At 37.4% G+C, this 25,381-nt stretch overlaps 1 protein-coding gene across 9 annotated transcripts in view; it reads left to right on the plus strand.

Moving 5' to 3' along the window:
* celf6 (CUGBP Elav-like family member 6) overlaps positions 1-24,265 on the plus strand; it is a 237,279-nt gene extending 213,014 nt beyond the window's left edge. For 4 of the 9 annotated variants that reach the window (XM_063005170.1, XM_063005175.1, XM_063005173.1 and 1 more), the window contains 6 exons: positions 236-385; positions 600-662; positions 2,237-2,317; positions 4,308-4,451; positions 11,858-12,007; positions 23,791-24,265. In XM_063005170.1, the coding sequence (XP_062861240.1) occupies positions 236-385; positions 600-662; positions 2,237-2,317; positions 4,308-4,451; positions 11,858-11,985 (566 nt within the window). In that variant the 3' untranslated portion in view covers positions 11,986-12,007; positions 23,791-24,265. Of the gene's footprint in view, positions 1-235; positions 386-599; positions 663-2,236; positions 2,318-2,793; positions 2,875-4,307; positions 4,452-11,857; positions 12,008-12,450; positions 12,530-17,102; positions 17,177-23,790 lie in introns of those variants that run through there. The other 5 variants (XM_063005172.1, XM_063005171.1, XM_063005176.1 and 2 more) reach the window with 5 other exon arrangements.
* The last annotated feature ends 1,116 nt before the right edge of the window (positions 24,266-25,381 follow it).

Below are 25,381 nucleotides of genomic sequence, written 5' to 3' on the forward strand. Positions count from 1 at the left end.
TGGGGTCCCTGAGCAAGGCCCTTAACCCTCAATTGCTCAAAATCGTGTTCAGTCATAATTGTAAGTCGCTTTGGATAAAAGCATCTGCTAAATGCCGTAAATGTAAATAAATTTGACATAAACAGGAGAAACAAGATGCATAGAATTGAACTTCATCTTGAATTACCTTGTCTTCATCTTGTATATGGTTTGAAATGGTGTGTAACTGTAACTGATAATAATTTCCTTGTTTTAGGCACCAGCACACCTCCAGGCATCAGTGCCACAGCAGTGCCCAGCATTGCTGCCCCCATCGGAGTGAACGGCTTTAGTGCCCTACCACCACAGAGCAATGGCCAGCCAGCCTCTGAACCCATCTACACCAATGGAATTCACCCTTATCCAGGTAGGACAGGATTAAAAGCCGGGTAGAAGGATGTTTTTGTTAGAACGTAAGATCTAACCCCTCTTTATAATTATTTTCTTTAGCTATCCCACTTCCAATACCATCAAACCCAGTGACTTTCTCAAGCATTGTTACTCATTCCTTTCATGCATCTGTCTCTCAGTTTCTCTTTTTATTCTAAATCTTCTCTCTCTCTTTGTACATTTACATACAGCACAAAGTCCGACAGTGACCGACCATCTTCAGCAAGCATATGCCGGTGTACAACACTATGCAGGTGCTTCTTTCTTTCTGTTACATCCTTGTTCTCTGTATTCTTCAGCTACAAAGAGTGTGCTTAAAGTGACACTTCAGCTCGATCACAAGAGAATTTTGTATGATTTTTAACACGTAAAACCAGCTTGATTTGAATAGGTTCTGTGGTAATAAGGACATTCAGGACACAATCTTTAGCTGAAAAACAGGAAACTGAGAAACACAAGAAACTGTCTGGTGTTTTGCACCTGCTGCATCCATGACCAGTATAAGCAGTTAATAAAAATAAACTGAAATTAAATAAAAAGTGTATTACATACCACCTAATGGTTGAAATCAGGCATTTTAATCACACCTATTGCTAAAATCAAATTCGTTGTCACAAAAATCTGGGGAAGGTCCTTCCATCATGATTGTACTCATACACTGATGAAGCATAACATTATGACCCCTGACAGGTGAAGTGAATAACACTGATTATCTCATCATCACGGCACATGTTAGTGGGTGGAATACATTAGGCAGCAAGTAAACATTTTATCCTCAAAGTCGATGTGTTACAAGCAGGAAAAATGTGTGGGGTGTTCCCGCTCTGCAGTGGTCAGTATGTACTAAAAGTGGTCCAAGGAAGGAACAGTGGTAAACCGGTGACAGGGTCATGGGCAGCCAAGGCTCATTGATGCACGTGGGGAGTGAAGGCTGGCCGTGTGGTCCGATCCAACAGATGAGCTACTGTAGTTCAAATTGCTGAAGAAGTTAATGCTGGTTCTGATAGAAAGGTGCCAGAATACACAGTGCATCACAGTTTGTTGTGTATGTTGCTGCACATCCGCAGACCAGTCAGTTAGAAAAGTGGTCATAATGTTATGCCTGATCGGTGTATACACAAAGAGAATACAATAAAGAAATGCCTGAACAAGTTTAGTGTGGAGAGACTACAGTGCCCCACACAGAGCCCTGACATCAACACATTTGGGATGAAAAGTCGGTGAATGGGCACACGCTTTAATACTCCGAATGTACTCAGGTCAAAATATAAGAATAAAAACCACTGCGAGGGATATGATCAGCACATGAGGATTAATCATGCAGACATGAGAGTGATTTTTTTTTAGACATTGAGATGAATTTAATTCAGCTTTTGGAAGTAATCATAACCAAGATTATCTGGGTTTTTATTTTTGATCCTTTACAGTTTTGCATGGGCTTGATTTAAACTCTGCAGAGTAAAACTTCAGCTGTTTAGTGTTTAGAATCAGGTCCAAGACAGTGATTTAAATGAAAGCTTATTTACTAGGTAAGCACTTAATGCCGGGTCTTAGTCACATCTGCAGTTCTTATGTAAGGACGGCTTCTATAAAAGCTTCTTTTAAGCAGTTTATTCTTGCCAGGCGTAGAACCATGGTAAAAATTTGGTTGGCCAGGTCTGAACCATAACTCACCTTATTTATTCAGCATCTGGATGATGAAACAGTGCCATAATGATTTGAGTTGTTGTGTGAAATCTGGATTTACCAATGTGAATTCCCTCTGCTTTCGCTTCTCTCTCTTTCTCTCTCTCATTCTCTTATCTCTTCTTGTCTCTCCCCGCAACAGCAGCCTATCCTGCCGCCTATGCGCCAATCAGCCAAGCGTTTCCCCAGCAACCCACCATCATTCCCCAGCAACAGCGTGAAGGTAAGAGCCGCCACGCCCAGCTCTGATAAAAAGGTGATAATTGCCCAGTTCTGCCTGTATGTTCACGAGTCAGAATTAGCAGAGGAGGAAAGTGACAGTGGAGTAGCAGAAGATTTTGAGTGTTTTAGGATGTACGCTTAATGGAACACCTGTGTAACTTTCATCACCAGAGATATAAGCAGTATTTTAAACTAAAACTTTTATGGCAACAGATTAACATGATCAGTACTGTTTACATGACTGTTTCCATCACTACTCGTTTTGTATCAGTTTTAGATTACTTTAAACTAGGGGCTAGGGCTGGGGCTCATTTTGGTAGACATCACTTAAATCAGGTAGTATCCAGGCTGTGAGACGGCTGGTGGAATTTCATTGTTGTTGTAACATATTAAGCAAAACAATTTCATTTATTAAACACTATATGGACAAAAGTATTCAGACACTCCTGCTTATTTTTACCAATTAATGTGTTTCAGCTACAACAGTTGCTAACAAATATAACAAATCAGTTATATAAAGGGATTTATTGACTTCCAACTTCGCAGCAACAGTTAGGGAAGGCTCTTACAAGTTCAAGCATGACTATGCCCCTGCACACAACGCAAGATCTGTAAAGACCCACTGAACAGCTTTGGAATGAACTGGAACATTAATTAAGGCTTTAATGATCAACGTCAGTGCCCAGCCATACAAATGCTCCTTTGACTCGATAGGCACAAATTCCCACAGACGTACTTCAAAACCTTCTCAGAGGAGTGGTTGTTTCAGTTGTTACAGATAAAAAGATCACACAGAGGTCACTCTGTATACTATTTGTTTTAAAATTATTCTGGTCAGGTGTCTAAATACTTTTGGCAATTGAGTTTTACAGACAATGTAATGTATAGACATTTTTTTTTTCTAAAATGGACATTTACTGTTAATTCTGCATGTTTGTATAAAGTACCAACTGAATCTTCTGGTGTTATTTGTAACTAAGTGACTGATTAAATGAAAATAAAATGTATTAATGAATAAAAACAAACAAATAATCTATAAATTATTTACATTTCTAGCATTTAGCAGAGTGAATTTTATTTTATTCTTAGTAAACGTTTCTTTACTCTAGTATACAAGTAAACAATCGTAAGAATGCAAATCACTGAAAACCTGTTAGAACAAATGTTGATGGTTGGAACAGGTGTTTTTACTCCTGATTACATGGTTAGTGAGGGTGGGTTTAATTTATCATACATTATACATCATGCATCAATAAAAATCAGTAGATCTGATGTAACTGAATTCAGCACGTGTTGATTCAAGGATCATCATCATCACTAACTGCTGCAGTTTGAGCAGGACTGAACTTTCCTGCAGTTTTAACTTTGCTCAACCGTTCAAAACATGTTTTGAGGGACTTTTAAATTAGCTTATGAACTTGATCAGGGGGTGGCTCGGTGGGTAGCACTGTCGCCTCCCAACAAGAAGGTCCTGGGTTCGATCCCCAGGCGGCATGGTCAGGGTCCTTTCTGTGTGGAGTTTGCATGTTCTCCCCATGTCTGCGTTGGTTTCCTCCCACAGTCCAAAAACATGCAGTCAGGTTAATTGGAGACACTGAATTGCCCTATAGGTGAATGTATGTGTGCCTGTGTATGTGTGTAGGTGCACATTTATTTGGCAGTAGGCCTTCAGAGTTGGAAATAATAATCGTGTTTAACACTACTTCAGATGGAACTTGCCATTGCACATACATTTCTTGCTATTGTGGTCACATGACTATTTACCCGAAGAAAAGGTTTAATTTTATTTAAAGTCCTGCACCATTTATTTCAGTGATTACTGATTAGGGTTGTGATGGGTCCAGAGCACATTTCTGAAACACTGGGCACAAGTAGAAGCATACTCTGGACAATGTGCCAGTCTAATTACAAGGCAAACTACACCTTATGTGATGCATATTTTGTTTCTCAATTCATGTACTTTGACAGTTTTTCTGTATCTCTTCCTACAGGGCCAGAGGGCTGTAATCTGTTTATTTATCACCTACCGCAGGAGTTCGGGGACGCTGAGCTCATGCAGATGTTTCTGCCCTTTGGCAATGTCATCTCTGCCAAAGTCTTTGTGGACCGGGCCACCAATCAGAGCAAATGTTTTGGTGAGTACCCCTGATGCTCATCAAAAAAAAAAGAAAGAAAGGAGTATTGTCGCTTGGCACCTTTGGAAATCTTCTCATGCCTCACTTGCCTTGCCATGATTAGGTTTTTTTCTCCTCTTCTTATTTCCCATGTCTCTACTAATCAATTTGCAATTAACGTTGGAAAAGTGGCGTCACATTTGAGTGAGCAGTTCCCCTGGATTCTGCTCATCAGCAAGGCTTTATAGGATATTAAACCTCAGAAGAATCAAGAGCTCTAAGCAACAAATTTTGTAACAAATTTTCTGATACTTAATGATTGCTTGCAAATTTCTTTCTCTCTCCAGATTTCCAGGCTTAGAAAAGCATAGCCCTTCTTGCCAGTGCGGCCGATACCCATGGGCGTAGGTTGGCTTAGAGTGGGGTGGAATGCAATAGAGATAAAAAATAAAAAAAACTGTATTGTTGATTTTTAAACAAACAAAATTAACATATCATCAGAGATCAGTCACTACAAACATTGCATAGCCAAAAGTATCCATACAGTGTCATTATCAAAAGGTTGGTGTTCTTTTTATTCTGGCCTTCACTCATCTGGGAAGGCTTGTCACTAGATGTTTGAACATGAGCTTTTTATTTAGCCACAGGAGAATTAGTAAGGTCAAGCAGTGCAGGATGTTGCACTCAACATTCTGATTCCTTTCAAAGGTGTTGGGTGAAACAGAGGTCAAGACACACTAGTAAAACACTGTCTATATAAAATGCTTTGTTTGCAGCAATATTGTCACACTAAAACAAAAAAAGGTCTTCCCGAAATACCTACCACAACGTTAAAGAAATTAAATAGTTAAAGAAAAAATAATTGTGGACCACAGCATTATGATAACCTGAACTGATTGACTTGAACATCAAAAACTGATTTTCTGGTAACTTTTTGTTTGATTCTATGCTTTCAGGCAGAAGGGGTTCTTAATGTAAGCTAAATACTGATTTATTAGTAAGACTGCAAAGAACATTTCTGCCACTCACAAGGGTGCATTCACATGAGAAGCGGCAAAACCGCTTTTGCGCTGACTGTGCCATTGATTCCTATGAAGTGAGGCGGTGCTGCTTAGCTTGCCCTGTGCTTTCCTAAGCGACACACACTGTGCACTTTTGTCGCATTGGGCTTGCAATTTTTGCACTTGCCGCAGGGCTCAAAGTTCACCTGAATTTCATATTGAACTTTGACCCACTTTGCCGCTGACTTCTTCGAAACGCCTCCAATGAGACGAACTGTTTGATATGACGTGGTAAAAATGACTAAGGCCATACGAACAACTCTAAACATGAACAAAACTTATTTTTACTAAAAGCAAGCAAGAATTTTCATTAGAGGAGTGAACTTATGAGCAGTAATAATTAAAAGAATTTTAGTGTTCCTATGTTGTTCTTTTAGTACAATAAACCACGTTAAGCTTTTTTAACAATTAGCATTTTAGACTCTCTGGGAAAAGCTGATACTCAACAATGCTCAGCACCCCAAGCTATAACACAAGTTTAAAAGTGAAACAGATGGAAAATCCAGCTAAACATAGATGTATGTGGATGCTTTCAAAATGGATTTGACAGTTATTTTACACAAATGCAGATTTGTGTCGTGGTCACTTTGATGACTTTTTACTGCAACGCTCAAGCGAAGCGCTGAGCAAAGCAGCAATATGTGCCGAGGTTCTCATGTAAATGCGCCCTAAGGTCAGAGCTAACCAATGCCTTTTTTGAAGGCCCACTATCCTAGATACAAAGTTTTTCCTTCTTTCAAAACTGCTAACTTCACCAAAGAACAGCTTGTTAATTAGTTTGTATGGTGGTAGCTGAGAACACTCAAACCTTTGCAAGGGTAGTGGGCCTCTGGGTCTAGATTTAAGAAACAGCTGTTTATCAATAGAAACCTAGTCTTTAAAGCAAGTTCAAGCCCCACCACTGCCAGGTTGTTGCTGTTGGTCCCTTGAGCAAGGCTCTTAACCCTCAATTGCTCAGACTGTCCACTGTAACTGTAATGTAAGTCGCTTTGGTTAAAGGCGTCTGCTAAATGCCTAAATTGTAAAATGTTCAAGATTTTTTAATACCAAGATGCAATCAAGAACAGACAATGTGTTATTGTGTACAGATATGCATCTTTAGCAGTAGCGAACCATTTTTCTTAAACGTTATTTTTTTTTAAGCACAATGCAAATCCTCTGTACAAATAACAAATTGCTTTATCACACAAGCTGCAATACATTTTATTTGAATTTGGTCTTTAATTTAATTCATTTGCTCTGGCTCATTGAGAATTTATAGCTGGACCCACATGTTTTCTAGCAACAGCAGAAGCTGACAAATGGGTTTCTTTAATCTAAGGCTTCACATTTCAACACAAATTAAATAGGCAGGTAGGTAGGATTTATTTGCTTAGATTTGGGTTTGTTTTAAATTGTAGCAATTACAATTAATTGTAAAAGCTGCAATCCGGGGCGGCACGGTGGCCAAGTGGGTAGCACTGTCGGCTCACAGCAAGAAGGTCCCGGGGTCGATCCCCAGGTGGGGCAGTCCGGGTTCTTTCTGTGCTTGTTCTACCTGTGTCTGTGCGGGTTTCCTCCGGGTGCTCTGGTTTCCTCCCACAGTCCAAAGACATGCAAGTGAGGTGAATTGGAGACACTAAATTGTCCATGACTGTGTTCAATATAACCTTGTGAACTGATGACCCTTGTGTGTAATGAGTAACTACGGTTCCTGTCATAAATGTAACCAAAGTGTAAAACATGACGTTAAAATCCTAATAAACAAACAAACAAACAAAAGCTGCAATCTGACAAGTTGACTTGATGGTAAGGTGACATCTGATGACAGTAGCAGGCTGAAGACATGCACTGAAGCCAAACCCACTAACCTCCAACATAAGTGGTGTCAACTTGAGATTACATCTATGATTCTGCTAAATAAATCTTTTTTAATAAATAAATCTCTTTTTTGGGGGGAGAGGGGGTTAAAATTTATCAGTGCATATCAGTGCATGTCTTTATAATGAGGTTTATTTTTATCTCTGTCCACATGAATGATAAACCACCACTTGTTCATATTTTTTAGTCTCCTCCAAAGCCAGCAACAAATTAGATTAAGATGCTGTGAAATTAAAATTGTACATATCCTGCAGCTTCTTTCTGCTCTGATTGAAACACACCATTTCAGTTTATTGAATGATGAGGAAAATCTATGAGAAATAATGCAAATATATAGCTCTTCATTTAGCTTTGAAGCACCATGACTAATATAAATGTATATACATGTAATGCTTTTGTTCAATTGTGTAAACACATTTATGCCCTGAAAATGGTTGTGAAATGAAAATGCAATCGTCTCTCCAGAGGTAGAAGTTTCTTTTTAGTGAAAGAATGCACAGCATTAACTAGATATGGCTCTAGATATTCAGTCCATAACACAGGTCAGTCCAGGATACTGGTTAAACTGCACAGACAAAGGATAAAAAAGCCTAAGTAACAGTAGTTACAGTAGATACACCAATTAGGCATAACAATATGACCACCTTCCTAATATTGTGTTGGTCCCCCTTTTGCTGCCAAAACAGCCCTGACCCGTCGAGGCATGGACTCCACTAGACCCCTGAAGGTATGCTGTGGTATCTGGCACCAAGATGTTAGCAGCAGATCCTTTAACTCCTCTAAGTTGTGAGGTGGGGCCTCCATGGATCGGACTTGTTTGTCCAGCACATCCCACAGATGCTCGATTGGATTTAGAGGCCAAGTCAACACCTCAAATTCGTTGTGCTCCTCAAACCATTCCTGAACCATTTTTGCTTTGTGGCAGGGCACATTATCCTGCTGAAAGAGGCCACAGCCATCAGGGAATACCATTTCCATGAAAGGGTGTTCATGATCTGCAACAATTCTTAATTAGGTGGTACGTGTCAAAGTAACATCTGCATGGATGGCAGGACCCAAGGTTTCCCAGCAGAACATTGCCCAAAGCATCACACTGCCTCCGCCAGCTTGCCTTTATCCCATAGTGCATCCTGGTGCCATGTGTTCTACCGGTAAGCGACACACACGCACCCGGCCATCCACGTGATGCAAAATAAAACATGATTCATCAGACCAGGCCATCTTCTTCCATTGCTCCGTGGCTTTCGGTGGTGGACAGGGGTCAGCATGGGCACCCTGACTGGTCTGTGGCTATGCAGCCCCATGCGCAACAAACTGTTATGCACTGTGTATTCTGACACCTTTCTATCAGAACCAGCATTAACTCCTTCAGCAATTTGAGCTACAGTAGCTTTTCTGTTGCCAGCCTTTGCTTCCTATGTACATCAATGAGCTATGGCCGCCCATGACCCTGTCGCCGGTTTACCACTGTTCCTTCCTTGGACCACTTTTGATGGATACTGACCACTGCAGACCGGGAACCCCCCACAAGAGCTGCAGTTTTGATGATGCTCTGACCCAGTCGTCTAGCCATCACAATTTGGCCCTTGTCTCAAATCCTTATGCTTGTCACACATCAAATTTAAGGATAAAATGTTCACTTGCTGCCTAATATATCCCACCCACTAACAGGTGCCGTGATGAAGAGATAATCAGTGTTATTCACTTCACCTGTCAGTGGTCATAATGTTATGCCTAGTCGGCGTATCTAAATTACCTGGTAGATCTTTTCTTTTGAGATGTTGTGTTTTTTAATCCACAGTGATTATTCACTCAATATTTAACACTGATCAACGCCTGTCTCATTTAGCAGGATTATAACCAGAAGGAAAATAGATTGTTAAGACTGTTAGAATCACTCAGCATAGTCCATTACATTACAGAGCTGCTTTAGTCAACTCTACATGTGCTTATTCGAACATGAATATGTCTTGGAGCAAAAACAGCTGGTTAAGCATGCTGCCATTGGACTGAAGATGTATTGATAATGTATGATTCATCATGTGACAAGCTGAAGGATACAACTGATCACCATAATGGTATGGTGCAATGGTATAGTGTTATTTTTGGTGTTAGTGCCTAGCCCCTTAGTCAAAGTTAAGTGCTTACAGCAAACTTTTACTATTTCAGTGAAATATGACAGTGCCCCTGTGCCAGATTCACAATAAAATCATTTTCTTGTTGAAGAGAAGGATTAATCTGCTCTAAGCTTTAATTTCAACCCCATCCAACACCTTTGGAATGAATTGCAATACTGACTGTGAGCCAGGACTCAGTAACCAAAGCTCACAAATGTTTCTGTGTCTGAATGAAGTAAATCCTCAGTCATGTCTTAAATGTCATGTAGTGAGAGACCCTCCCAGGTCATAAAATGCTGTTATAGAGCTTTTGTAAATGGTCCAATCAAACATTAGAATTAATTAAATGTGATATAAGTGACTGTGACATAGATGATGGTGGCAAACAGACTGATTTGAGGTTTTTTTTAAACTCTTGATTGGCTGGAGTTTTCACACACAGTCAGAATACAATGGCCACACTGGTTATATCTGACAGGTAGGCTACAGCGGGAATTTTCAAACCCTGGGTTGCAACCCTTGGGTGCATCACCAGACAGAAAAATGGGTCACAATGAAAAAGTAATAATAATTAAATCAACAAATTTTAACAGGCACAAAATACGAAATAAACTTGTGATAAAAACTTTGTATAAACCACAGTGGGACCAGATTGCCACCATTTTTATGAATTAAGTATATTTCGGGCACCCAGGTGGCGCAGTGGGATTTTCTGCTTGCACACCAGCGCCGAGATTCTGGACTCCTCATTTCGAAACTCGGCGTTGCCACTGGTCGGCTGGGCACCATCTAGCGGGCATAATTGGCAGTGCCTGCAGCAGACACGGTTCTGCTAAAGCAGGATGGCCAGACTACATGGGTGGGGTTTTCAAACGCTGTGTAAGGACCCTGATTGGCAGATAGAGAGGCACCCGTGCAGAGTGCATAGGTGAAAAAGGGTTCCTCTAAGGGCTGCGCGTGGGTTGGAAGAGGCGTGAGCAGCAGTATACCCACTTCGACTGCAATCAGGGATCCCCCAGCAGTGGAAGACAAATTGACCACTAAAATTGGGAGAAAATGGAAATGGGAGAAAATGCATGAATAATATAGGTATAATTATTATAATTATAATTAAGTATAATTTGTTTTGTTTCATTTTGATGCATTGTTTGTGTTTCCTGGGTCGCGGTAAAAAATCATGGACAAAATGTGGGTCTACGGTATATCAAATGATAATTTTCTTACAATTGTGCAAAGCAGAAAAAAACATCTTGGAAATCACAACACCAGACCAGGCTGATTAGTCACGTCAGCAAATAATTACATTAGGTTTCATTCTTGTCAGCCTAGAAAAGTATTACTAAGGCTACAGTGGGCACAGGTTCACCAAAAATCAAATAGTTAACAATTGTAAAAGAGCTTTTGTTTTATGAATCTTGTTTTTGTCAGAACATGCAAATGGTGGGGTCAAAATTTGGCATAAAAGATATTAATGCATGTAACTACTCTAACGTGTGAAGACCAGTGGTGGTGGTATGTTAGTACAGAAAATGTTTGCATGACACACATTGCACCCCCTATACCAGTCAAGCATTGTTTGAATTCCACAGCCTATCTGAGTATCGTGCATTCACAATTTGCTGGTTTAACTGATTTCTTTTTAAGTTTGACTCAGGCATGTAAATACATAAAAATATACTAAGAACTAAGAACTACCCTCCACCATCAACTGTTCAACCGCTCCTTTAAAGTATATTTAGTGTCTGTCTTGAAAGAAGCAGGCCTTGTAAAGTGCACAGATTCCTATAAAACATAGCAGAAAGTCAGGCGCTAGGATTTACAGGGCTCACGGGCTGTACAATTTAGTACCCTTCCATCCAGTCATCTTGTCTTTAGCTTTGTCACCTCTGACGGCTGCTGGCAGGGGTTGGTCTGGATTAGCAGGACAGCCATGAGGGAGATTTATGAAAGAGGTTAGAAGTTGTCTGACAGGCTTGGCTCTGTTAAAAGGTTTGTAAAAGCTGCAGTCTTATCTCTGGCTGGTCTGACAAAAACACAGCCTCTCCCAAGAAATTAAATCCGAACTATAGCCAGGTGATTGAATCAGCTGGAGGGCAGCAAATTTGGCTGGTCCACCAGTAGAGTGGCGATAAGAAAAGTCCAGAAGAGCTGCAGGATCATTTTGCCTTGACACACGAGTGATAACTCAGAGAGCTTGTAACAAGAATGTTAACAAGAACGGAGACGGTATGGCAGCCCAAAGAGTCCAAAAACCATCTATCCTTCTGTTGCTGGCTCTAGTTTAGTGTGTGTGCAATTTATCTGATAAGATTGAACAAAGCAAATTCCAAGCAAATTAATTACATTTTTAAAACAAGCTTTTTCTTTTTTTACTTCTCTCTTTATTCAGGCTTTGTAAGCTTTGATAACCCATCCAGTGCCCAAGCTGCCATTCAGGCCATGAATGGTTTCCAGATTGGCATGAAGAGGCTTAAGGTCCAGTTAAAGAGGCCAAAAGATGCCAACCGCCCTTACTGATTGTGCCAACATCCACTACCAGGTGAGAACTGTCACCAGTTTCTGGCCCATTTCTTTAATTATGTGGCATGGAAAACAAACAGAATTACATTAGGAAATAAACTGAAAGGTCAAAAGTATATAGACATCCCACAGACAATTAGTTGACTAGTTTGTGAATGGACCCCTTTTTGTTTTAGAATAATTGTGCCAGTGTGAACAAACAATGTCCTTAAAGACATTGTTTGATGAGTTTGATGTGGAGGAACTTAAGTTATAACAGCTATAACAGACTCCACTCTTTTGATAAGGCTTTTTATAATGAAGAAACTAATGCTAGATGAGAAGCCTATGCTTGCAATCATGTTCCAATTCATTACAAAGGTAAATGTTTAACGATGTTTAATGGGGTTGAGATTAGGCCTCTGTTCAGATCACCAAAATTCCTCCACACCAAACAATTAAACCATGTCTTTTTGCTCCTAGCTTTGTGCACAGGAGCACAATCATGCTGGCAAAGGAAACAGCCTTCTTCAAACTCAAATAAACTCTCTATGTTATATAACTGCAATAAAAAGTTCTGAATGTTTTAATATTTTTTAAATGTATTTTTAATGTAAAATGCAGTAAAATACAATGTAATAGAATAATGAGAAACACTGACACTGAAACATTTAATTATGACTGATTGCTTTTACAGCTCTCAGACTAAATACCAAGGGCATTTTACAGTGTTACACCTATAATTATTTTTTACCCACAATGCAAAAATTTCCAAAGCAATAAAAACACAAGCTGAATATTTGTCCTAATTTGCTTTGTCCACATACAGGGGTAATATAAAACAATGGATAAACTTTGTGTTAAGTGTTCCCACATGGAGCCTTTATCACAGATTTATTGATACACGGTTATTGATTTACTTGATACACAGCCTTCATAAATATATTAAGCTGTGAAAGGTGTACATTAGTGTTCTGTAACAATGTAATAATTGTGTAATTACCACTCTGAGCATGAAAATTATTAAGCTGAATTTAAAGCTGTAAACGTTGTAGAGTGAATTGGAATAGTGTCATTAGTGGAAAACTGACATTTAGTTTAAGGCCATTGTGGTGACCCATAAGCTTCTAAAAAATCTAATGTTGTACATACATTTGAATAGTGCTTTATAGCAGTTTTATATTATTAAATGTAAGGACTTTGATACTCTTTATGATATTAGTTTATTCACCACTGCACAAAATATCTAATGTCACCAATCAAGTTTTGATTCAAATACTCAGATGTGGTTCATAAATACATCTGTTTTTGTTTTATAAAATATCTATGTAGTGCTTATTTATTATTATTATTATTATGAAAGACCTATAGTTAATGTCACAAGTGTATCTATAAGTGGCATGTATGTCTTACTGGCTTGGGATTTCAATTATTTCTGCAACTGTTCTTTTTTGTGACTTAAACATAAATACATAAAACATAAATTTAGATTTACTGTTGGTTTCCTGTAAAGGAACAAAAAGGAAAATCCAATAAAATGACAAAACAAGCACAGCAACTTCAGTTATCATTTTATTACAAAGTCAAAGATGTACAGTGTATCACAAAAGTGAGTACACCCCTCACATTTCTGCAAATATTTCATTATATCTTTTCATGGGACAACACTATAGACATGAAACTTGGATATAACTTAGAGTAGTCAGTGTACAACTTGTATAGCAGTGTAGATTTACTGTCTTCTGAAAATAACTCAACACACAGCCATTAATGTCTAAATAGCTGGCAACATAAGTGAGTACACCCCACAGTGAACATGTCCAAATTGTGCCCAAAGTGTCAATATTTTGTGTGACCACCATTATTATCCAGCACTGCCTTAACCCTCCTGGGCATGGAATTCACCAGAGCTGCACAGGTTGCTACTGGAATCCTCTTCCACTCCTCCATGATGACATCACGGAGCTGGTGGATGATAGACACCTTGAACTCCTCCACCTTCCACTTGAGGATGCGCCACAGGTGCTCAATTGGGTTTAGTCCATCACCTTTACCTTCAGCTTCCTCAGCAAGGCAGTTGTCATCTTGGAGGTTGTGTTTGGGGTCGTTATCCTGTTGGAAAACTGCCATGAGGCCCAGTTTTCGAAGGGAGGGGATCATGCTCTGTTTCAGAATGTCACAGTACATGTTGGAATTCATGTTTCCCTCAATGAACTGCAGCTCCCCAGTGCCAGCAACACTCATGCAGCCCAAGACCATGATGCTACCACCACCATGCTTGACTGTAGGCAAGATACAGTTGTCTTGGTACTTCTCACCAGGGCGCCGCCACACATGCTGGACACCATCTGAGCCAAACAAGTTTATCTTGGTCTCGTCAGACCACATGGCATTCCAGTAATCCATGTTCTTGGACTGCTTGTCTTCAGCAAACTGTTTGCGGGCTTTCTTGTGCGTCAGCTTCCTTCTGGGATGACGACCATGCAGACCGAGTTGATGCAGTGTGCGGCGTATGGTCTGAGCACTGACAGGCTGACCTCCCACGTCTTCAACCTCTGCAGCGATGCTGGCAGCACTCATGTGTCTATTTTTTAAAGCCAACCTCTGGATATGACGCCGAACACGTGGACTCAACTTCTTTGGTCGACCCTGGCGAAGCCTGTTCCGAGTGGAACCTGTCCTGGAAAACCGCTGTATGACCTTGGCCACCATGCTGTAGCTCAGTTTCAGGGTGTTAGCAATCTTCTTATAGCCCAGGCCATCTTTGTGGAGAGCAACAATTCTATTTCTCACATCCTCAGAGAGTTCTTTGCCATGAGGTGCCATGTTGAATATCCAGTGGCCAGTATGAGAGAATTGTACCCAAAACACCAAATTTAACAGCCCTGCTCCCCATTTACACCTGGGACCTTGACACATGACACCAGGGAGGGACAACGACACATTTGGGCACAATTTGGACATGTTCACTGTGGGGTGTACTCACTTATGTTGCCAGCTATTTAGACATTAATGGCTGTGTGTTGAGTTATTTTCAGAAGACAGTAAATCTACACTGCTATACAAGTTGTACACTGACTACTCTAAGTTATATCCAAGTTTCATGTCTATAGTGTTGTCCCATGAAAAGATATAATGAAATATTTGCAGAAATGTGAGGGGTGTACTCACTTTTGTGATACACTGTATGTCCCTGAACATTTGCAGAAATCACAAGACTGCCATTATATATAGAAACCAGATTTCAGTAGTGGTGGGCTAGTGTAATAGATGGTTGTGCCACCAAATGAAATAAGTGCATTAATGTATCCTTTTTACTTCAATTGTTTACATGTAGACTTCAAATGAGGTAAAATATAAAAGAGTTCCTAACATGCTATTTTCTAATTGTTTCTATAACAAATTAAATAACTTTTTTAACATATATTTTTAGTTAGCTGTATAACCATTAGCCAGTCTTAGAACAAAAGGCAAAATTTTGCCAGAATATGGGTAGAAAAACAACAACAGATTTTGGGTATTAACAAAGAAAACAAAATACAGTATGGTGATTTCTGTTACCATTATTAAAACAATGATAGAATAATTTCTGTAGACAATGATTTTGTAAAACTACATTTATAGTTTTAGGACCTATAAACATTATCAAAATATGTATTACCTATTAAGATAATTGAAGATGCAATACTAAAACAGTTAAATACATTATAACACCAGTTGCAGTTTAGAATTTCTAAAAAAGAGAATGTGGTAGCACATTAACAATCCATCATTACACTAAAATAACCATGTTTTTAACATGTTATCCCTGATATCATATGTTATCATTGACGGACATAACGATTGATGTTGGGTGTTATGTCACAACAGCTCTCATAAAATGTTAATGTCGGTTTCTTCATGTCACATAAGCTGTCATGACAATCTGATTTTCTTATGATAAGCTTATCTCAGTGTAATGATGAAGGGTTTAAGTGGATAAAGCTTTATCGACAGATGTTACTGAGTTCCAGTACTAAGAGGTTTAATTATAGCAAGGGTACAGAGAATCTTCAAACTTAAGCTAAAACTTAAGTGTATTTTACACTGTTAGCAAATTGTATGTATGTATATAAATGTGTGTATTATGTTCATCTCCTCATATAAACACTGTTTTTTTTTTAAACTATTTTTTACCATTCTAAATTGCAATGTGTTACAGTTCATATCATCCACACATCCTACTGAACTCATATATATATGTGTAAATGTTATATGATACATTCACAGAACACTCATCACATAAAGTTTGAATGTGCTAATGATTTGGATCATTAATATTTCAGATTTCCATTAGTAATGTCTTCAGTTTTTCCACAGAGGCTCTGAAAGAAAAGGTGAAATAGTATTATGAGTATACTCCTAAGTTTCTTCTACTTTGTGTAACATAGTAAAAACTGATTTTTCTTCAGTCATGGTCTGTAATAATTGACACTTTAAAAAGCTACTGGCTGTGCAACTGACATGTGATGTCAGAGTTCAATATACAAAAGCTTTAGCTTATCATCCAAACTGTGCCTGCATTTGCCTACCAATTACATTCTGCTTAAGGCTTCTAGTTGAAAAGCTACAGTGAACTGGTGAATAGGCTTATCTAAAAATTAACCAGTTTTCTGTTTGTCATAGTGGACCATTGGTTCTGCTTTTGACTAAAAAAGGCAACAATAAACATCGTTTCTATTTTTGCTTTAAAGCCGTATCACTAATTGCACAAATGTTAGTAAATTAAACAAAATCTAGAGTGACCTCCAATATCTTTTGGTTTGGACTCCTCACTACAAGCAACAGAGGCACAATTTCTGCCCAACAATGTACACGATGTATGAATTGTATGTTTAAGCTCACCAGTGCAGCCGTGCAGGCTAAATTCTATTAAATTACTAACATTTTAATATGTTTCTGTTGTACCATGTTACACAAAGTAGAAAAAAAAGTAAATAACTGGAAACTTGACTTTTAAGCCCCCTTTACCATTCAAGGCTTACATAATTGTGTTATGATATGGCTAAAGATTTTGAAAGTAATTGATTAATAAAGAAAAAGACATCCCATGGATTTATTTTTCTTCTTTTGTACCTTATCAATGTGAAACCCAGGCAGGGCCAAACGTAGCTCGAGATGGCCGCCCTGTTGACTAGCCGCATGTCGTCGGTCAGGGGGAAACGGTTGAAACATGGCTGTAAGTTCCACCATGGTGTCATGTGTACTGCTGTGGTGGAGTGGCATGACGTGCTGTTGATCTGTAACTCTCTTTCTATTTCTCTATTTGTATTATTGGAGTGCAGTGTAGTTCTCGCACTGTTGGTAGCTGGTAGCTGGTGTTTGTAAATCTGCTGGTTGGTTCTTGTTGATGGGGTGTGAACTTTGCTGTTGTACTGTGAGTGCTGTGTGCTTGTCATTTTGCGTGTAGACTTGAAAATGTGTTGATATTTTAATTTCCTGCTAATCTCTGTTTTTTTCAGTATTCATGAAATGGTATTAAGGATCTGAAGTGTAGTTTTACATGCTTACTCTTTTGGTAAGCATTATTTAAAGACAGTGCATTTGTTAATTTAACACTACAATGACTTTAACCACAGCAATTTTATTTTCTAATTTACTATTTGCTGGTACTGATGTGATTTTTTTTTTTTTTTTTATCTCAGTGTTCTGAAAATAAGAAGTTAATTAAATAGTTTTTAAATAATTCAATTAAATTCTATATTGTATTCATTCTTTATTTTACAACTTTACTTTTGATGTATGACAACATTTTTAAAATTATAAAACAAACAAAAACGACAAGGACAACATTGTTGGTACCTTAACTAATTTTGGTACCTAATTTTGTAGGACAACATGTAAAAGCAATGACTGCAAAGCAATTGTGACTTATGCACTTCTCTGCTGGTTTTCTTTAACAAACTGTTTCAGCTCTCTCAAGTTCGAGGGATGCAGTCGTCCACCTGCAAGTTTCAGCTATTTTCACTAACATTTAGTGGGTTTCAGATCAGGGCTCATAGCAGGCCACTTTAGAATGGTCTAATGTTTACTTCTTCACCATTCTTCTGTGCTTTTTGATGTGTGTAATCTTGCTCTAAGACACATGACCTGCGTCATAGGCACAGCTTTTCAACACATTCTGCTTCAAATACTTCTCATAACTTCAGAGTCATATAAAACAGTTTTATGAAGACTTGGGCCCTGCACAGATTCAAGGCATCCAGTGCTTGAGGCAGCAAAGCAACCTCAAAACATCACCGAGCCTTCTCAATGTTTCACAGTAGACATGGTGTTCTTTGTTTTCTTTTTAAAAACTTCTCCCAGAAGGACTGGGGTTTGCAATATGCATTTTGCAATCTGACTTTTTTGTCCTGTTTGTAGATGAAGGCTCCTGAGGTATTTCACCATGGAGCCCATTTTCATTCAAGTTTTGTTGAAGTTTTGTTTTTGTTCTTTTTTTGACCATTTAAACAATGTCTGTTCGATTTTGGGACAGTTTTTCTCCTGTGAAAGTGTCCAGAAATGTTGGCTACAGTCCTATTCTTAATAATAATGGCAACTGTGTTAAAAGGAACATCAGATACCTGTAATCTACTTGTAATCTACATTAAGCAGGCTTAGCTGTTAGCTTTCTATCTTCTCAGACCTATATTTAGTGTAATATGCAGTGTCATACAATAGCAGAACACCTGTAAACACATTAAATCACAACATTCCACTCAAACAATTACATCAATGCAATTATTTCTTACAAACCTTAAGGGTACCAATACTTTTGTCCAAGATGTGTTAAAATATCTTTATAAAATAGATAACAATTTAACTATTCTAACAACTCACTGGTTTGGTTCCGGTGCAAAGCAAAGATTTTAAATGAAACACTTTTGGGGTAAATGTTCGTTTATTTTCAGAAAATGCCAGGGTACAAATATTCTTGTCCAGGTCAGTAGCTAAAAGAAATGACTTACTTAAATATTATCATGTTATTGTTTTATAATTACAGTGTAAATACAGAGTATATTTATCTCCTCAAGTCATGAAGCAGACTTTGTTACTTCGTAGCAACTTTTCTTTTTCACTCTGTGCTTTGCATCAATGTTTGAAGCACTTCCCGGTGATTGCTTTGTTTGGCCTACATGAAGATTGGATTCTGTTTAGTTATTTATAAGCTTGCTAACCAATTACAGAATGATTGCAGAGCTGCAGGTGCAGCATGGACCTGCACACGCCGACTTGATCAGCTTCAGTAATGAGAATATAAAGAGTATCACAAGTGATTTGGCTTCTGCTGTTTCTCAGCTTATTGTTAGAATTTGGAAATTGTCTATAAAGTAATGAAATGTAATTAATGCAAAATCTAATAAAATGTTTTAATATTTAACAAAAATGTACAAATCTGATAGGTCAATTAGGAATCAGGGTTTTTTTACTGCTAAGAAATGTGAATGATGCTTAATTGATGTTTAATTAGTACAATAAATGTAATTTGTACTTATAACAAAACTGATAGGCAAATATTAAGATGTCCATAAACTTTTGGTGAATTGTCCTTCTCCTCTGGCCTCTGTGTTGCAACAGAGGTGCTCATTTCAGCAATAGCTAACCACAGCACCTGTTTCTACAGGTTTTTTTCCCCTCAGAATCCTAACAACTTCCACAACCCTAAGCATTAACTTGGTTCTGGACTATTCTAATAATTCTCTCTGTGGTCTATCTTTTGAATTCCACTAAGCTTAGACATAGGCTCACATTCTCATATACACATACACATCAGCTATATAAACCTGCTACTTTATACAATAAACTGGAAGTTTACTCTGACGGTCTGTGTATGATGAGTTTCTTCCCGTGCACAGTTAAGGTTTTGCAGGGCTTCTTCTCTCAGACTTAGCAAACGACCCTGGAGTAGAAGATCTGAGCAGCAAGAATTGGAATGCAAAAATGTATTCCAACAATGTTTTTGTTATTATTATTTTTTTGTTATTAAATTGATGAGTAGGATTCAGGCACCCCAAAAATTAGTAACATTATTATAATGTATTTGTTGCAAAGCCATTGTTGGCATTTACATCTCTGAGACAATTATTGGTAGAAATTAATTAGGTTTTTGCATTGTGGTTTATTTTTGCCTAATCTCTTCACAAACCAGGAATGTTTTTTTAGGGACTCACAATTTTAAAATATTTTATACATTTTTAAAGGGACATACATTAGGACATATTTATGTTTAATATAAAATTAAGTCTTGAGTTATTTTGGCTTTGGCATTTTTGTGTTGTTAAAAAAAAAAAATACAGGAGAATTTTTCTAGTGTATTGGTTAATGGTATCACAGTCAACATCAGGCAAATTCAAAATGTACCATTTCCAGAAAAGCAGACCATATCATGATAATCTTATCTCCATACATTACTACCACCAGACATTTGTTGGTAGGGGGTTCTTGGGATCACATAAAACTGTTCCTTTTCCAAATACAACATGATGAATTTTTACCAAGATGTTAAATTTTTCTTTTATTAGACTATTTTTTCTGATTAGTTTAAAAGTCTTGTTCATGCGTTTTAGCAGGGGAGTTTTGTGTATTATTTGTTGAGGTAAAAGAACAAATAATTAAAGTTTAAGTTGATTGTTTTTGTTTGTGATGTAACTTGTTTTTCTGCGTTCGAGTCATACTATTATTTTTAAGGGTAATTACTGGCTTCTTAACTTTGAATAAATAATTTGTCTAACAGGCATGTTTATATAGTTAAATGTCAGTGTTTACATATACTGTATACATACTGTATATGTTTCTACAAACTTTTTAGGATAATTATTTACTCTTAACATAATTGCTTCCTGTTTTGTCATTTTGTCAAATGTGTGTGTGTGCGTGTGCGTGTGCGCGTGCGTGCGTGCCTCTGTTCTATTCAAGGTAACATTAAGTATAATTGATACATTTTTGTCAGTTTTTAATTTAAATGAGAGAGAATTTCAGGTATGATGGATGGGTATCATTTTTTTTTGCCACATCTGAATAAGCATAGAATTCTTGCACAGTTCTTTGTAGAATTTAAAGGCATCAATTCCCAAAACTAAAAAAAGGGAGTCTTAACAACAACTAGATACTATGTAAATGTAAATTATAAGCTATATTTAATAAACACAAAAACTATGCCATTCGAGAACTTGGACCTGGTTTCAATAATATGCACTGCAATGGAGTGCATTAGTTACCAAATTCTTTACATTTGTTCAGGCAGTCCATTAAAAAAAAAAAAAAAATCTTTCAAGACCTTTAAATCTTAGTCTTGCATAAACACTTTTTAATGTTTTACATTCATGATCATTTCCAAAATGCAAGTCAGCCATAAAGAAAACAAGTTAGTGTAAGTTACAATGTGGGCGCCACGGTGGCTCAGTGGGTAGCACTGTCACCTCACAGCAAGAACATCCTTGGTTGGATCCCCAGGCGGGGCGGTCCGGGTCCTTTCTGTGTGGAGTTTGCATGTTCTCCCCGTGTCTGCTGGGGTTTCCTCCGGGAGCGCTGGTTTCTTCCCACATCCCAAAAACATGCAGTCAGGTTAATTGGAGACACTGAATTGCCCCATAGGTGAATGTGTGTGTGTGTGTGTGTATGTATGTGTGTCTGCCCTGCGATGGACTGGCGCCCTGTCCAGGGTGTTACTGTGTGCCTTGCGCCCATTGAAAAGCTGGGATAGGCTTCAGTGACCCTAACTGAATAAGCGGGTAAAAAAGTGAGTGAGTGGTTACAATGTTTAAATTAGCAGATTTTACTTTATTTAATAAATAGTTTCATGGATCATGCACAATTTTGCTATCTTATAATCTGTATCATTTAAACTTGCTGTTGACTTCATTTATTGACTCTGGATATAGGACTCAGGGTCAAATCATATTGTATATACACATTCTTTTATACACTAATGTAACTCCATATTACATATCACATTTTCTACAAAATAGAAAACAGTCCACCAAATATTGAGAAAACATTCTTGAACATGTCTTTACACCCATGGGTTTTTACAAATGTAATTTAGTATAGATGTCTTTTTATGATGCTGCTTACTGCTTATATGAAATCATGAGTGTAGTTAAAGTTCAGTCATCTGCCATCACTGCCCTCATGTTGTGTTCATCTGTTTGTGTGTACATCTTTCTTTTTACTGTCTGTCTCATTCATTTTAGATAACATTTTAGATAACTCTAGCCTGGCTGGTGTAAGATAGATACAGTTATGAATTTAAAGTAAGTGTTCAATACGAACAGTTTAAAGAGTCTATAAAAATGTAAGCCCTTGCCAGTTTAGGTTTATATACCTTGAAATAGCTACAGATATCTGTTTTTACTCTGTGTTGTGGGTGTTTCAGTGTTGGCTGTTATTATTGCTGTGCAGAGCTGGTTCACTTTATTTAAACCTACAGTTAAATTCAAAAGTTTACACACAGTTTTTTTGTTTGTTTGTTTTTTTTTTTTTCTATTTGCTGGGTAAAAATATACATGCAGTACATTAGATTATTCATTAGTTGGTGTAAAACATTCTAAAATGTCATTTAACTTTGTGAAATTACCTCCTAATTCCTTGGTAATGATTATTATTGACCACAGCTGGTAACCTCTTTGTGTCCACATAAATAAGGCTGGTTTTACTGCACCCATTAAAAACCACATGGAACAGTGGTCCTTTGCCAATGCCGTAAATGAAATTCAAACTGTTACCTTATGGTAAAGCAGATTTGCTCAGATGATCAAATATAATCATATAAAATCACAATAAAACAGGTCTGCCATAAATAAGAAGCTGCCGGGTTATGGGTGGCATTGTCTACTGTCAAGTTTTACATGAGTTTTATGTGACCATGGGCTTAAAGGTTGCTATGCCAAAAAATGATTAAAATCCAAAAGATGCCATAAAATACAAACCCTTTTATCAGGAAACATTGAAGCATTTAGTAAAATGTAACAAAATAAGAATGTGTTGTTATTTTATTGAACATTTATTTAACTGACAAAAGAACAAAGAAATGACTTTTTGTCTTGCCTGACCAACATGATTGTGTTTTGTGAATATAAACAAATTTTGAATGTGATGTCTTAAACACATTTAAAAAAGATTGGGAAAGGGACAAAATTAGAGCAAAAAGTTTTTAGAATATTCAGGTTACACCATTTTGAAACTTTTCACAATGAGCTGGTGAATTGGTAACAAGCGAGAGAATCACTGGGTATTAAAGAAGGATCCTCCAAAGGTTCAGTCTTTGCAAACAAAGATGGATTGTTGTAAGAGATTTGTCAATTCATTCAAAAAACATAATTTAGATCAGTCACCATCTACCATACATAATATTGTGAAAAGGATTTTGAGAGCCCTTAGGTGGCATTGCATTAGAAACCATCATGCTACGATCATTATAACCAGATAGGCTCAAGAGTACTTTGGAAAACCATTGTCACTTAACCCAGTTCACTACTGCAACATGAAATACAGCCTCAAACTCAAAGAAGCCAAACATCGGTCGTGTGCAAAAAATGCTGCTGGATGGGATGGGAGATGGGAAAGCTTTTCTTTACACTTTTGTTCATTAAATACAGGTTTAAAATTAATTTTAAAAAATCCCATTTTTGTTTTTTATTGCACTCAAAGAATTGTCCCAACTTTTTCTATAATGTAATGTGGTTTGTACATGTCCATTATGTGTGTAAACTTTTGACTTTAACTGCATATGTGCAGAAAATGTAATAAATTCTTCTTTTTTCTTAATTTCTGTTTTTTTTTTTTTTTTTTTTTTTTGTACAGGATAAATGACTACAACACCTTATTTTTACAAGTGGAGTATACGTACAAAAGATTTCCTTCTCTTCGCTCTGCCACATGAAAGAAGATCGGTCCTTTGATTCTGTGGGAAATCATTAAGAGATGTCACACCCGGTGAATGAAGAAACGAGAATTTCTTTTTTTTTTTTTTACTTTTATCCTTTGGCTTTTTCCTTTTTCCCTGCTTTGGCATTGGTGAAATCAGATTTTTGCAGAGACCAACTTTTTTGCTGCTGTTTTTTAGACAAGATGGAAGAATCTTTTTTGACACATTATTATGCTCAAAGCATGCATACACACACACACAATTACACACACAGCCATAAACACACAAAATGTAGATACACAACCTGTTTGCACTTAGGCTGATACTCATCAAAAGCACTTCATATTTTGAATACTGCTTAATATTGATATTAAATACATATAGACACAAATAAAATACATAGCACACATGCACCAGCTGCCATTTTGGTTTTTGTGCCTATACAGATGTTCAAGAGGGATGGAATAGAAACATGGTAATCCAGGATTATTTAGTGCATCATTCCTTAGGAAATAGGGACCAAAGGACTATATGCTTTTTAAAAGAATATAAATATATACACATATATTGAAATTTACCTTGTAGTTGCAAGTACTATAATTATAAATAGTAGTAGTTAAAAGAGAAAAAAATCATGTCAGTATTCAATGGCCTATGTGAGGTTAAAGGAGATGTTGATTCCAAGAAAAAAAGTAAAAGGTTTTGCTGTTTTACTGCACCATGGTAGTTTAGAAATGTAGATTATAGAAGTTGCCAATTTTGCTGTTTTTTCTAAAAAAGAAACTACTTGAACTTGTAAAGAAAGAAAACATAAAAAGCTATACAAAAAAATACTAAAAATGATTCATTGTCTGTCTCAATAAGCATTCTCTGTAGAAAATATTTAACAGACAGTTAATGCAGCTTACATCATTTCTATAACATGCCACATTTTATGAATAGGTAAAATAACGCACTCTTCACTGACAGTTACACTTCACTTCAACAAAATAAACCTAAAGAAGCATCTGAAATCTGTACTTAACAGGGTCCAGATTTCCCATAAGTCTTTTTGTTCAAGCGACAATCCACTGTAAAGACCATGCTACTGGAAAACAGTGTGGACTCTCTTCTTTACATTTTTCTATAATGGCAGGGAGCACACCATCTAGACACATATCTACGATTGCTACTGCAGTGGGATGGACTAATGGATTAATAAAGAGGAATCAATAGCTACAGAAACTGCCAAATGAACCACTTGATGTTATCAACTGCAGTGACATTTTTTCTAAGCAACAAACATCATCGAAGTAAAAATATGCTGGACTGGGGATGAAATATTTACAGGTCTGCTGAAGCCACTACACCGCTTGAGGTACTAAGTGCTTCACAGATATATACTGAACATTAATTGTGAAGACAAAAAGAAAAAAAGAAACACTAAAGCATTAGAAGCTGATACCTTTTAGATGCCATTTAGCTTTGCTGTAATCTGATGTGAATGCTACACTATTGATCTGCTCTTTCTGATGCCATTAGAAATAA

The sequence above is a fragment of the Trichomycterus rosablanca genome, chromosome 11 (genome assembly GCF_030014385.1).
Source record: "Trichomycterus rosablanca isolate fTriRos1 chromosome 11, fTriRos1.hap1, whole genome shotgun sequence".
Lineage (NCBI taxonomy): Eukaryota > Metazoa > Chordata > Actinopteri > Siluriformes > Trichomycteridae > Trichomycterus > Trichomycterus rosablanca.